This window comes from Nansenia antarctica, assembly GCF_963989245.1.
Source record: "Nansenia antarctica genome assembly, chromosome: 4".
NCBI classification, from domain to species: Eukaryota; Metazoa; Chordata; class Actinopteri; order Argentiniformes; family Microstomatidae; genus Nansenia; species Nansenia antarctica.
In genome coordinates, this window is record NC_137689.1 from 66,094,645 (window position 1) to 66,108,413 (window position 13,769).

A 13,769-nucleotide genomic window follows, 5' to 3' on the forward strand; every position below is an offset into this window, starting at 1 on the left:
TGTATTACAAACTCTCCTTTACTCAGTAACTGCCAAAGAATTATGGAACACTCACCAACTAGACTGCCAAGTCTTTTATGTGGTATTTACCTAGCAACAATACTTTGATTGGCTATAAAATGAAGTAAGTAAGTAAGTAAGTAAAGCTTTATTTATATAGCGCCTTTCGTACATGAAATGCAACTCAAAGCACTTTACTATAAAATGAAGCATAAAAAGAAGCATCATTTATGCATTTTGGGTGACCCTTGGCACTCTAGAATGTTGACCACTTGGGCAACTTTATTCACCTTCGGCACTAAATGAGTTAAAGAATGTCAGGGTGTTCTTGATGCATGTCATAACACAAGCTCTCTCAGACTCATGAGAAAGACATAAGCTCACTTAGTCTGACACTCCCACACGATGAGATCTCCCACAACTTGAAACACCCATTTTTTCCTCAAACTCTGACTTAACCATTGTTCCCCTCCCCCCCCCCCCTGCCACACACACACACACACACACATCAAAGCCTGGAGCACCGTAACCTGGAGCTGGAGACGGAGATGGTGAGCCTGCACGAGGAGCTGGACCAGGAGAGGAAGAAGTACACCATGGTGGAGATCAAGCTGCGCAACGCCGAACGCGCTAAGGACGACGCCGAGAAGAGGAACGAGATGCTTCAGAAGGAGATGGAGCAGTTCTTCTCTACCTTCGGAGACCTGACGTCTGACCCGCGCCGGCCCGACCGGGCCAACACCATCTGGATTCAGTGAGGAGGGGTGGTGCGTGCAGAAGGACTGTACCATATCTACTAAGAGGGGGTGGGAGAATGTAAGGAATGAGACACTTGAAGACGGACATTAGCTTCTGAGAGCTGGAGAAAGTGGCAAAGGAGCAGTGTGGATTCAGTGTTGTGTGGGGTTTTGAGGGCTACTGGACATAAATAAATGCAGACTGTGGCTTTATCGGTGACGATGTGAAGATGTTAGGCGGCTGGTCATCTGCCTAGCATCATAGACTACACCAGCCTTACCCCGTATGGACTGTTGAAAGACCACAACAGACACAGAAACTGCCCATTTTCCTTCGCCATCCTACCAAATATATAATCAACTCCTGTTGTTATTGTTACATGTGATACTGTAGCCTGTATCTGCCTGTGTATATAGAGGAAAAAAACGATGCTGAGAAACAAGAAAAGGTATGTATGTAAAAAAAAATCAAACTAAAACAATATTTTAATGTTTGTCCGATATTTAAGCAGAACTATCAATGTGTGACATTTACATTTTATATCAAGGCTTTTCCTTGCACTTACTTTTTTTTCTTTCAACGTGGTACCTGAATGACATTGCATTATTATGTATGCCGATTTATATTTTAATGTGTCTCATTTGAATATTATTAATATACCTGTGGCTATGCTTCTGTGCCATTACACACATCCCATGACCAAAAAGGAGAGACAGAACATGTAAATATTTTATATAATATGATAATAGACACCGTTTCTTGTCTTGTTCTGTGGCTTTAAGCGTTGTCAGACAGGAACGGTCTGGTTAAAATGAAGAATGTTTTGTGGGTCGTAAAACTATTTGCAAGTCAGCCACAGTTAGTAATGAGTAAACATTGTAATGAATCGCCTATAATTATTGATATTTATCATGAATTGAAATTGTATTTGGTAATGATGATAACGATGACGTACATCTGGGTTGTTCTTGAGGGCTTGGTTCCAGTCTGAATTTATCTAGTGTAATGAGCACAGTAATTTACAGTAAATCATTCTGTGAGTGCCCATGGGTTACCAACTGTACTGTTGTCCTTGTGGAGTATCTGTGTGTGTGTGTGTGTGTGTGTGTATGTGTGTGTGTGTGTGTGTGTGTGTGTGTGTGTGTGTGTGTGTGTGTGTGTGTGTGTGTGTGTGTGTGTGTGTGTGTGTGTGTGTGTGTGTGTGTGTGTGTGCGTGACTGTGCGTGCATGTGAAAAATGCTTCTCAAAGACAGGTCCTTTGTCCAGTGGACCTTTGATGAGTTTGTTAAACATCCAAATCAAGTGTTGCATGTGTGCGTGTATGTGTGCATTTGTCTGTGTGTGTGTGTGTGTGTGTGTGTGTGTGTGTGTCTGCGTGTGCCTGTATATCTATTTGTGTGTGTGTGTGTGTGTGTGTGTGTATCTGTGTATCTGTGTTTGTCACATGGGTACCATCCTGTTACCATCCAGCTTTAGAACAGCCATCTTCAGACGGGCACCCAGCTGTGTTTGGGAGCCTGCACAGAGCCAGACGTCTGTGTCTCTCTTGTCACACAAATCCACAGTGACAAGAGACTGGTGGTGCTGCCTGCCTGCCGGGCGCATACGCGAGGACCCCATTAGGAGGCCCATCAGGAGTGCCCGTCACCAATCTTACACCAGAACTCTGGAATGTGCGGACGAAAAAAGTGCCTGAACAACAGAGCGTGGAGGGAGCCTGGGGTTCTCATTCTACACCTTTCACTAGGAGATAATAGGCTTAAGCCAAGCTGACAGTGTAAACCCGAGCTGTGAATTCCATACGGAGGTGAAGATTATGGATGGAAAGGAGGGGTATTTTCATGCCATGCTTGATACAAAGAATACTTCAAAGCTGTCAGAATTATGAATAAAAATGCATTTTCATGCAAGTGTCTTTTGTTGTCAAGGTCTTGAGTGTTTGTGCACTTGACACACGTCTCAGTGTTGCTGTGGGTTGTATGCTACTTTCTTCTATTGCTGCAAACCAGTTTTAACTGAGTGAGGCCTGCAGTCTAACTGGAACATAGTTTAACATCTGTAATGTTACTAATCTTTTCCTGTATAATAATACATGAAATGAAATGAAATTGAACACTCTTAGAAAAGGACATACAGCAGACCCTTGTCGAAGTTAACATCACTACATAGCCTATGCTAACAGTGCTTTAGAGCATAATAGGATATATATATAGGTATAGCAGGCTGATGCAATCCTAGTATCAAGGTAAATAGCAGGTCAATAAGGTAAAGTAATACTTGGGATTGAGGGTTAAAGGGATGTTCCACTCATTTAAGTTGTTGATTAGCCTAGACAGTTTTTAGTTACATGTTTCTTCCTTCTCTTTAAACCACAGTAATGTAGCCCACCTCCTCCCTTGTTTGTATTACACTGTAGTATCTGAACACCTTTATGCTACATTCATAACAAGTCTGAAATTCTGAACCTCTGAGTTAAAATAACGTCATTTATTTGCATAGAGCTTCCTATTCGTTGATTTCGATACAGTATTTAAGTGGGAAACATGGTTCTCAACTTTCTACAACAGGTTTACAAGTCAGAAATCTTTCCTACTTCCAACATGTCATGAATGCAGCATTAAACATAGATCTAAATAAATATATACTGTTGGAAACCACAATGTAACAGAGTACAAACTGTACCATGGTATACTATCCTAAGAATTACAGTGAGAAAATGCTGATATAGACGCAGGTGCAAAGAATAGATTCAATATCACACCAGAGATGTGTGGAAGGTCGGACAGGTTTTCGTTGTGCCCTATTGAACTGCTTTTCTCAACCCATTCTGGCTGACAACTTGGCCTCGCCCTCCTAGTTTGGCTATTCAAGATGACAGAGTGCCTGGAAGTCCAGAGGCCCTTGTTGCCATGCTAACGCAGACCTGTCGCTAAGGGAGACCGAGTAGATGGACAGACGGTAACACTGAGAAGGTTTATCCACTGATACATGTACTAGCTATGGCTGAGGTCAATAAATACATTCTGAAATGCACTGAAAATGGTTGTACAATAAATAATGGCTAATTCTGACGTCTATGTCCATTCTAGTGTTCTTGTGTGGCTTTAGCACTAAATATTTGCACATTTCATATACAGCATATCAAACATATCATATTACTATAGAAATACAAAGACAAGTATAGTCATTCCCAAGGTCAAAGGTTTTGTTTATTTTCAATCACATACATATATTACTTTTTACATACACAGTACCTTTAAAATGTTGAGTGTTTAACAGCTTAAAGTAGTTTCTGTTGTGTGTTTTTTTTCTGTGGTTGTTTTAAACCATTTTCTTTTCTTTGCGTTTGTTTATTTGATTGGAACGCTAGCCTGAAGCTTGAGATCAGAAAAGCCGTTGTCAGCGTGAACCAGATACATTTTCTACCTGACATGTCAACAGAATGGTCCACTTACAGCACGGAAAAAAGAAAAAAAAGGGGGGGAAATAAGGAAAAAAACACAACCTGATTCAGTTGGAACTGAACAGGATTCATCCAATTGAATTTAACTTCACATAAACGCTCTCAACATATTACTGTCATTATTACCAATGGTCCCAACAGCAGCAGTTAGTCCCCCTGGTTGACTTTCAGAGTTGTTTATTGCGCTGTTTACAATATTATGATCATGAGAAGTAAACATGTAAACAAATAGAGTGTAAACATGTAAACAAATAAGTCAATAACTGGACATAACTTGCACTATGCTGGCACCAGGGTCTCATTGAGAATGATTGACTTGTGTGAAATCAAATGAGTCAAGGAGATTACAATGGTGTGAGTGCTATAACACCTATATTAGAATCTTATGACATCTTGGCAAAATAACAATGGCTTCTTAAGTCTACAATTGAATGGCTGATTTATTTGTTGCGATGAAAATGCACAATAGACATACTGATTGTTTTGTTCATTTTAATAATCGTAATGTAGTACAGTACTGTAGGTAATTCACAAACACTTTCAAAACAAAGGCATGTCGTATTGAGTTGTGAAATGACAGAGATGATCCATCTATATTGATGTCTCGGACCCAACCATGGATTTCAATTTGTGAGGATTTTTGACACGTCTAATTCTAGGTTAAATGCGACTGTACAAGAATACACATCCCTCATATTTCCAGTTACAAACAGTGTACCACCATACTGTTACACAACAAGAATACACAACAGTACAGTACTGTAGGCCTTTTAGCCTACACCTTTCAGTTGACACCTCTGTGCGAAGGCCATCAGAAAATAGTCAACAATCTCGTCAGGCCTTCGGAAAGGCAAAACAATCAGAGAACATTATGTTCAAATATAATGTTTATGAACATTATATTTATGTTGAAATAATTGCCTTTCTTCTAGACGCCGTGACACGTTACATCAAATTCAGTCAGTTATGATAAATGCTGGTTTCTTTGAAGTCACACACTGATGTTAAAGCAGAGAGAAGCAGCTCAATGTTGAGCGTGAGAGCCACACAGGTCTACATTCTTTGCTAACTCCCACATTAGAAATACGTGTGGCTGTGTTGGCTGTCTCCAAGTGAAGCATCAGGAGTCATATAGGCCCTGCAGCACCTTTTTAGAACAGAGAATCATTCTCTGAAGAAAGATGCCTTTGTATGTTGTTATTGTGTAGGATCAAAAGTTCACATCTAGAGAAAGAAAATCAAACGTTGTTACAGCTTCTGCACTTTGATGATGGTCCCTGTCGGATTTTTGTTAGTTGATTATGGATTCCTATGTATGAGATAAGGACCCACTCTCCTGTAACAATGAGTGAATCTTATGGCTAAAAATGTCCAGTAGAAAATGCACAAGGGCACATCAAGCTTAGCTTATTGTCTTATTGGTCATCAGTAAGAACCCACTCACACCATAAACCAGTGGTAAGAAAAGATTCTGTTGATCATAAACTTTGATATTCCAAATGAAAGAAACTTTTGTAGTTCCACCCTGTTTTTCAAAATGGCTGAACAAAACCTCTAGCTGGCTAATCCTGGAGACATCTCAAGAACCCCTCTTTGCTCTGTGAAGTAGATGTTTATCAACTACACTGGACTGTACATTTCTTGCGCCATTGGCAAATGGGTGTAACACGTTTCTATGTAACTAAGTGAAACATGACTATAACAATTACTTCTATAGAGATTTAATTAATGGATTATGAAATAGCCTAAAATGACAGTTATGTGTCTAGTAATTGTCCATGCACAAGAAGAGCTGCTGAGCTAGTGTATATAAACTTGTTTGGAGAGATCATGGCCGTCTGGCTTCTACAACAATGTGTGTCACAGTGGAGGATCAACACAGGAAATTAGTACATGGGAAAAGTCTACCTGAGCGCTCCTGTCACCTTCCAAACCCAATCATACAGTCTTTACTCTGAACTTCTACTAAAGGTTTATATGAATTCAAAATATGCTGACTATGACTCAATACCAAGACATGACTGATTAATGATCCCAAACTAGACAACCCTCTCACAAGAGAAGGTACAACTACCTTATTAATTATGCTGCCCAGATTCTGATTGTTTACTGTTATCTTTTCAACTTCCTGATTGTCAAGTTAGGAACTTACTCACAATGAGAAACTGACAATGCATGCCGTTGTCATAATGTAGTAGAGCTGGCTTTACACTAGGGTGTATGAATTGGTATTCAATCTATTCATTAGTGTAGCACTATTACCAAAGAGGAATGCCTTGAAAAATTAAATACACGTATCGATTGAAAAAGCATGAAACATTGCTAACTTGACCATCTCAATGTTTCCACAGTTTGTTCTAGCACAGAACGTGTGGAAGAGCCAACTACTACACCATGAGTGCACTGAACATGGGTATCGTCATGCCGACATACAAAACAAAATAACCTGCAATTATTTCATCCCTTTATTGAAATGTAAGGACACTGATCAAATAAGACATATACAGGTACAAAACAAAACCGTGGTACAACTTAAGGGTATTCTGTTCAGTTACTAATTGTATGGTATAGGTCAGAAGAACATTTATATGATGAGTCCTATACGATAAACAACAAGTCCAGTGTGTTTTTAAAAGTAGGTTTAAATTCTACATTATTAGTTATTCAAAGATGCAACAATAACAATCATGTCATGTGATGGTGGTACAGCATATTCCTATAGGGAGGACATGGGCATCAGTTGTGGTGAGACTATGTGCATGTGAGGACAGAGAGGTGAAGTGACTCCATGCTGAAATAGACTAAAATAGCACAGGCCAGACACCACCATTACTTCCTGGTTCTACTGCCGACTACGCCAACTGCCTCAGCATCAGAGACTCGGCCTCCATCGAACCTTTTGTTTCATTCCAACGCTATATAATGTGTTGTTATATTATCCGGTTTAAGATGAGGAAAAACTGCATCATTCCAAAGGCACTTGCCATATATTCAGGTTCAGTCGTCTAAGACATAAATACAATCGATAAATCAATAAATAAAACGTCCAGTTAGAAATCATCTATTTAACATTACTGGTTTTATAGGTAGTCTGTATATCGGATTCCCTTTTGACCAAAAAATATGGCATGAGTAGTAATTCGCTGAAATTAAATACAATGCGCATGACAATAAAAAGGAATAAAAGTTGATGAGGTTAACGCTCACCACCCCGCCCCCACCCATCCCATCCCCTCCCCCCCTTCTCTCTATCTCTCTCTCTCTTTCTCTCTACAGACGTGGTACACACCAGTAAGGCGACATACAGGCTCCTCCACTCCTGGCCACAGTGACACAGACAGAAACAGACAGAGTGACCTTCCATTGTCGGAGCTGAGGTGAAGGAATGGATGACAGGGTGACATGACATGCAAGGCTGTGGTCAGCCTATAGGGGGCGGTGCAGGGATGCAGTCAGAGGGGGTCTCACCAAACACAAACAGCTACAGGAACTTAAGGTTCCGGCTCAGCACTGACAGTGACCATGACAGTTTACTGAACGTCATCCACATGGCTTCCCTCCTGCAGCGTACACACATGTATATCACATATAGAGAATCCTTTAACCCCCCCCCCCCCCCCCACCATGTTCACCACTCAAAATGTCAATTACTTTACATGGTATATAAACAAAAGTCTCTAGACTCGTTTAGCATATAATTAGCGTAGCTCATAATCATGCAGGACCACAGGCAAGGGGGGAAACTAAGGTGGAAGCGGTGATGTGGCAAGGTGCGCTAGAACTTCCAGTACTGGCCGTCAGTCCCACTCCGTGTGCCTCGCAGCTGTACAGAATTACATTATTTACAAAAGACAGGGGGCGCTGTTCTGGCGCTCTCCCCTGAGGAATAATCACATACAAACACACCTATCTGTTTCAATCTCACAGGGGGTGGGTGGGTGGGTGGGACCCTCCAGGACCACGCCTAGAGGGTAAATCATAGCAGTACTATCACATAGGGGGAGGGCTAAAGTGAGTGGAGGTTTATATAGTACAATAGTCTTGATCAAAAGTGCCCACCTTGCCACATCCACTGAAGCACAGACGCTTGCATGGTATCAGGTACCAGCCAGTCAATTTACACTTTACAGAAAGATGCCAGATTAAGCATGTATGTGTTTTTTATGCCATTTAAGGGGGGGCAGGGGGTATAAGCAAAGCAACTAGAAGTTCATAAATATAGGTATTTCAGCGTGTTTTATCAGTTTTTCTTTATACTTTTGTTTTTATTCACTGAATGAAAATGCGCAGGCTTTTTCTTATTTCGGATTCTTAATTATATTCCCTTATCCCTTATAATTTTTTCTCTTTTATCGTCATTTTTGATATCGTTGTTTTTAGTTTCTGTCGGCCCGGTTGGTTGGGGGGGACTTCACCTTCTGAAGAACATCGGGTTGCGCAGGCAAGCGGCTAGTCACCTGCAACAACCGAGGGGTCCTGCGGACGTCTCCAGGCTGCTGTCGGTGTCTGAGGCCAGGGTCTGGTCGGTGGACATGGAGGAGATGTCGTTGACGGAGGTGGATGGAGGGAGGCTCTCACTGCTGTTCACGGCTGCACCTGTGCTAAGGGAATCAACAGCAGCAGGGGGTTACAACGAAAAAGAGCCCCAGGAAAAACTGACAAAGCCACAACAACCCCTGACATAAATACAGATAGAAACACAAACACACACAATAAACACAGGCCACCAGCACAACACCCACAGTGTCAGGAATGAGAGAGGGGGTGAGTTAAGGCTGGGGTCCACCGTCCCGAGGGCCCTCTATCTATGCCCCATCCCTCTGCGTGCTGCCTGGGAAGAAATGACACCTAAACGGCCTTGTGTGATGAAAGAGCCATTTTAGCAGTTTGATTGGTTCAATTGACCTATGGTTGAACCCGGTTCAGCGCTGTTCTGGATAATTTATGGACTAACACTGTATAGTTGTTTCAAGCTACAGCAAGTAATACACTGAGACCTGATTTCCTGGAAACAGATTAAGCGTAAAAAGAGTACAAATTAAGAGTAGAATGTTATTTAGTATAACTATGTTATTTTAAATAACATGTTATTTAGTCCAGGTTAAGACTAGTCTTAATCTGATTCCAGGAAACAGGCCCTGAGTGTAACATGGCAGCCGCAGTTGACTAACAACCATGTCAGCTCCATAGAAGACAGAGTGCTGGAATAATGTTTCATAATAAGCAGCTTCTTACCACTAGATGGGGATGAATGAATTTCTACTAATGCACACATGCTGAGACTGCATAGGCTACTGTGACTGTGATGCATTAGGCTTATGAATGGAACACATTGTTAATGCTAGCCATTCATAATAGCCATTTCTGTACAAAATGATAATTTCTCTCAATAGGCAATCCTCTTATCCATCTTATTTTCCAATCATCTCGAAGCAAACGTGGAGTGAATGGACAGTTATATCCTGAATACTTGCAAGTTTCATAAAAGCCTTATTAATATGCCGTGTATTCAGTAGCACGTCAAAGTGAAAACTATAAAGCGTTTTTTACAAAGATCCAGCGGGCGATTTCCGCTGTGTTAAATTTTGTTCCAAATTGGTCGATTGAAAGGACTCCCTCCAAAGTCTTATTAAAATATGAGGAAGTGCCCAGGTCATTTATCGTTCTGTGTGAGAATTAGATAGGACAATTTAATCTCAAGTTGGAGCAAATGGACTCCTCTATCATTTTCCCATCCTTTGGTGTCTGGCTGGCTGGCTGGCTGGCTGGCTTTGAGATTGACATCTCATGGAGTCGACTTATAGTCTCTGAGACGGATCCTTCATAGCCAGCAGAACTGGATATGGCAGCACTTATCTTCCTACGGCACTGCAGTTTATAAACCCAGGCACAAAACAAAGGGATGAAGGATCATCTCCTCTAAAGAGCAGAATTGAAAAGTAAAGAGAACATCACACAGGTACAAAGATGATATTTTGTACTTGTCAGAGGTCTATGCTATCTCCCTGGAGCAGACGTGTTGTATTGTGAAGTTACGCTTTGCTTTGAGTCTGTGGTACACAATGTTAGGTCTGTGGTACGCAACACATCAGACAGGGGAGAAACAGACAGGACTGTTATCAGACACATAATAGGATATGTGGGAAGGAGGACATTTCTGGTCCATTTTGTAATGTACTGTAGCGCAATAGGCAAAGGATATAATATACAGGCACTGCCAGTGGAGGCTGGTGGAGGTAGAAAACGGAGGACAGGCTCATTGTAATGTATGGAATGGAATTAGGAACGGCATCATACACATGTTTTATACCATTCCTTATTCCGTACCACGCATTACAATGAGACCGTCCTCCGATTTCTACCTCGACCAGCCTCCCCTGATATACTGCCAATATACTGCCAGTCATACTGTTCATGTCCACTACTACATGGAAGTCCTTAAGCCACTCAAGAGGAAAAGCAAGTGGAGGGCTTTGCTAAAACGATAACTTTCGGTGCAGAGAATACCAATGGTCCAGTGATTTTTGCAAAAGGAGGTGTCGGGTGCCCCAGGCTGACCATAAATCTCCTGTTTATGTGTCTGTGGCTGTGGGAGGAGATTGCTTAAAGGACAGTGGTAGCCATTTCAGCTGACCTCCAATAAAACAGGAGGCAAACCAGAATTTATGGCCTCTATTGATTGTATCTGACTCCAGAGTCACAGGTTTACTCAAACCCAGTGGAGAGGTCTTAAGGTGCTTACATAGACCTTTCTACTGCACTGCTATGGATATCGTTCCCTAAAGGCAAACACAATCAGATTATATCGGATTTATGGAGAGCTTCTGTAAAATCATATCATAATACACCTTTCAAATAAACAGAGTACTCTTACACTAACTGAATGTTTTATGCTCACATTCTGTCCTCTCACAAAGCAATGGTATCAAACTGCCAGACATAGTAGCCAACAATAACATAAAATAAAATAAAAAAGTAAAGTTTACATTCAATGTCCCAGGTCGCTCAGAACTAGTTCTCTATGTAGAGTGTAGATATATAGAAACGTGTTCTCTATGTAGAGTGTATATATAGAAACTAGTTCTCTATGTAGAGTGTAGATATATAGAAACGTGTTCTCTATGTAGAGTGTAGATATATAGAAACGTGTTCTCTATGTAGAGTGTAGATATAGAAACTAGTTCTCTATGTAGAGTGTAGATATATAGAAACTAGTTCTCTATGAAGAGTGTAGATATATAGAAACTAGTTCTCTATGTAGAGTGTAGATATATAGAAACTAGTTCTCTATGTAGAGTGTAGATATATAGAAACTAGTTCTCTATGTAGAGTGTAGATATATAGAAACGAGTTCTCTATGTAGAGTGTAGATATATAGAAACTAGTTCTCTATGAAGAGTGTAGATATATAGAAACGTGTTCTCTATGTAGAGTGTATATATAGAAACTAGTTCTCTATGTAGAGTGTAGATATATAGAAACTAGTTCTCTATGAAGAGTGTAGATATATAGAAACTAGTTCTCTATGTAGAGTGTAGATATATAGAAACTAGTTCTCTATGTAGAGTGTAGATATATAGAAACGTGTTCTCTATGTAGAGTGTAGATATATAGAAACTAGTTCTCTATGTAGAGTGTAGATATATAGAAACTAGTTCTCTATGTAGAGTGTAGATATATAGAAACTAGTTCTCTATGTAGAGTGTAGATATATAGAAACTAGTTCTCTATGTAGAGTGTAAATATATAGAAACTAGTTCTCTATGTAGAGTGTAGATATATAGAAACTAGTTCTCTATGAAGAGTGTAGATATATAGAAACTAGTTCTCTATGTAGAGTGTAGATATATAGAAACTAGTTCTCTATGTAGAGTGTAGATATATAGAAACTAGTTCTCTATGTAGAGTGTAGATATATAGAAACTAGTTCTCTATGTAGAGTGTAAATATATAGAAACTAGTTCTCTATGTAGAGTGTAGATATATAGAAACGTGTTCTCTATGTAAAAATGTAAAAAATGTAGAATGTAGAAACCAACTACTTATGCCTAAGCCTAACTACATGCCTCGTACTGCTGTGAAATAGTGCAGTTTGGGGCTGTTTAGCTGCACTGCGTCTGCTCTGCACAGGGGCAACCCATCTGCTTAATTGCAGAGAGAGAGAGGAGGAGAGAGAGGAGGAGAGAGAGGCAGGTCAGAGAAAGAGCCGGGGGAATGAGGACCAAAGTGAGGGAAAGAAGAAGAAGAGAGAGAGAGAGGGTGTGAAAGAGAGTGGGAGAGAGGGAGAAGGGAGGGAAAGATGGAGAGGGGGGGGGGGGGGTAGGTTGGGGTAGAGAGAGAGAGAGAGAGAGAGAGAGAGAGAGAGAGAGAGAGAGAGAGAGTTATCGCACTGCGGATTAAATCAATGACTGGCCAGCAGTTTACTGTCCTGAACAGAGACTGCAGGGAGGCATGCATTCTCTATCTGAACAGACCCAAATACCTGACAGCCTGGCATAGCCTCACTTAGTTTGAGAAACGCTCTATATGCAAAAATATCGAAGCCTGCCGACCAAAGCCAGTTGTTCTCCCTTCTAAGCAAAAGAGCCTGGACAGACAACCATAGCGCTACCAACACCAACATGACTCCACACTGCCCTCCAATGGTCTTCCAGGAGAATGACAGCTGATTTAGTAAACATTGGCATCTTTATCTAGGCAGATAATATTGAACAACACTTAACTGCAAAGATCAATTCAGAGTGTGAGATATTTTTTTTTTATGGGAATGTGGACCAAGGACCCCAGCCTTAAATCATGGCATGTGCATACACAGATGTGAAAATACTGTACAATAGGCCTACATATAATCTATCCCATAGATTAGGCAACAGCAAGATATTTAAATATTGTGATATGATTTTTCTCAGTACACATAACACGTTTCAAACCTTTTATCCATATACATACAGAATCAGTCGAATAAATCGTACTTTCTCTAATCTATTATTTGAAAAGCTAAAACATACATAGACTGCTTCACACATTCTATCTGTCTCAGAGACAAGATGGTGGACAAAGACACATGGTCAACGCACAATGGATTTCTCTGGTACAAGACAAACCCCATTAGTTTATTAAATTCACTTACAGAGCGATTAGGTTATGCACTGAGAGTACCTGAAGGAGAGGGCTGTCCCTTCACCACGCCATTCTTCGTCCTCTCCTCAAAGTTCATCACCTCTTTGTAGATGAGTTCTACGAGCCCGAGCCAGAGAAGAAGTTGGGGAGAAAAAAGAGTGAGTAAAAAGTGCGAGAGAGAGAGAGAGAGAGAGAGAGAGAGAGAGAGATATCAATGTCTCCTTTGCCCTGATGTCTTTCTTCTCGTGAATTACCGAAGAGAGCTACTTCAAGCTAATTGAAAAGGTTTGTGCAAAAAACACAAGCAGAAAAACTGATCAAGTAATCAAGCATTGTTGACCTGTCTCAGAAATACAGTACACAATACTGGTGGAGGATCCTGAGAATTGCAAATTGCATCTCCAGTAGGATAGCCCCAGACCATACACTTAACTTTAAGATATTTTTC

The 13,769-nt window shown here is 40.7% G+C and overlaps 2 protein-coding genes across 8 annotated transcripts in view; one reads left to right on the plus strand and one right to left on the minus strand.

Moving 5' to 3' along the window:
• The window catches only part of arhgap24 (Rho GTPase activating protein 24), a gene marked incomplete at both ends in the record, with an annotated part of 71,843 nt that extends 71,085 nt beyond the window's left edge, over window positions 1–758 (plus strand). The window contains one exon of the mRNA XM_080528706.1: window positions 515–758. Within this exon, the coding sequence (XP_080384832.1) occupies window positions 515–758 (244 nt within the window). The remainder of the gene's footprint in view (window positions 1–514) is intronic.
• A 7,896-nt stretch (window positions 759–8,654) lies between these two features.
• Window positions 8,655–13,769, minus strand: part of mapk10 (mitogen-activated protein kinase 10) — a gene marked incomplete at both ends in the record, with an annotated part of 28,450 nt that continues 23,335 nt past the window's right edge. For 5 of the 7 annotated variants that reach the window (XM_080530012.1, XM_080530010.1, XM_080530011.1 and 2 more), the window contains 2 exons: window positions 8,655–8,797; window positions 13,361–13,438. In XM_080530012.1, the coding sequence (XP_080386138.1) occupies window positions 8,655–8,797; window positions 13,361–13,438 (221 nt within the window). Of the gene's footprint in view, window positions 8,798–13,351; window positions 13,439–13,769 lie in introns of all 7 variants that reach the window. The other 2 variants (XM_080530008.1, XM_080530006.1) reach the window with 1 other exon arrangement.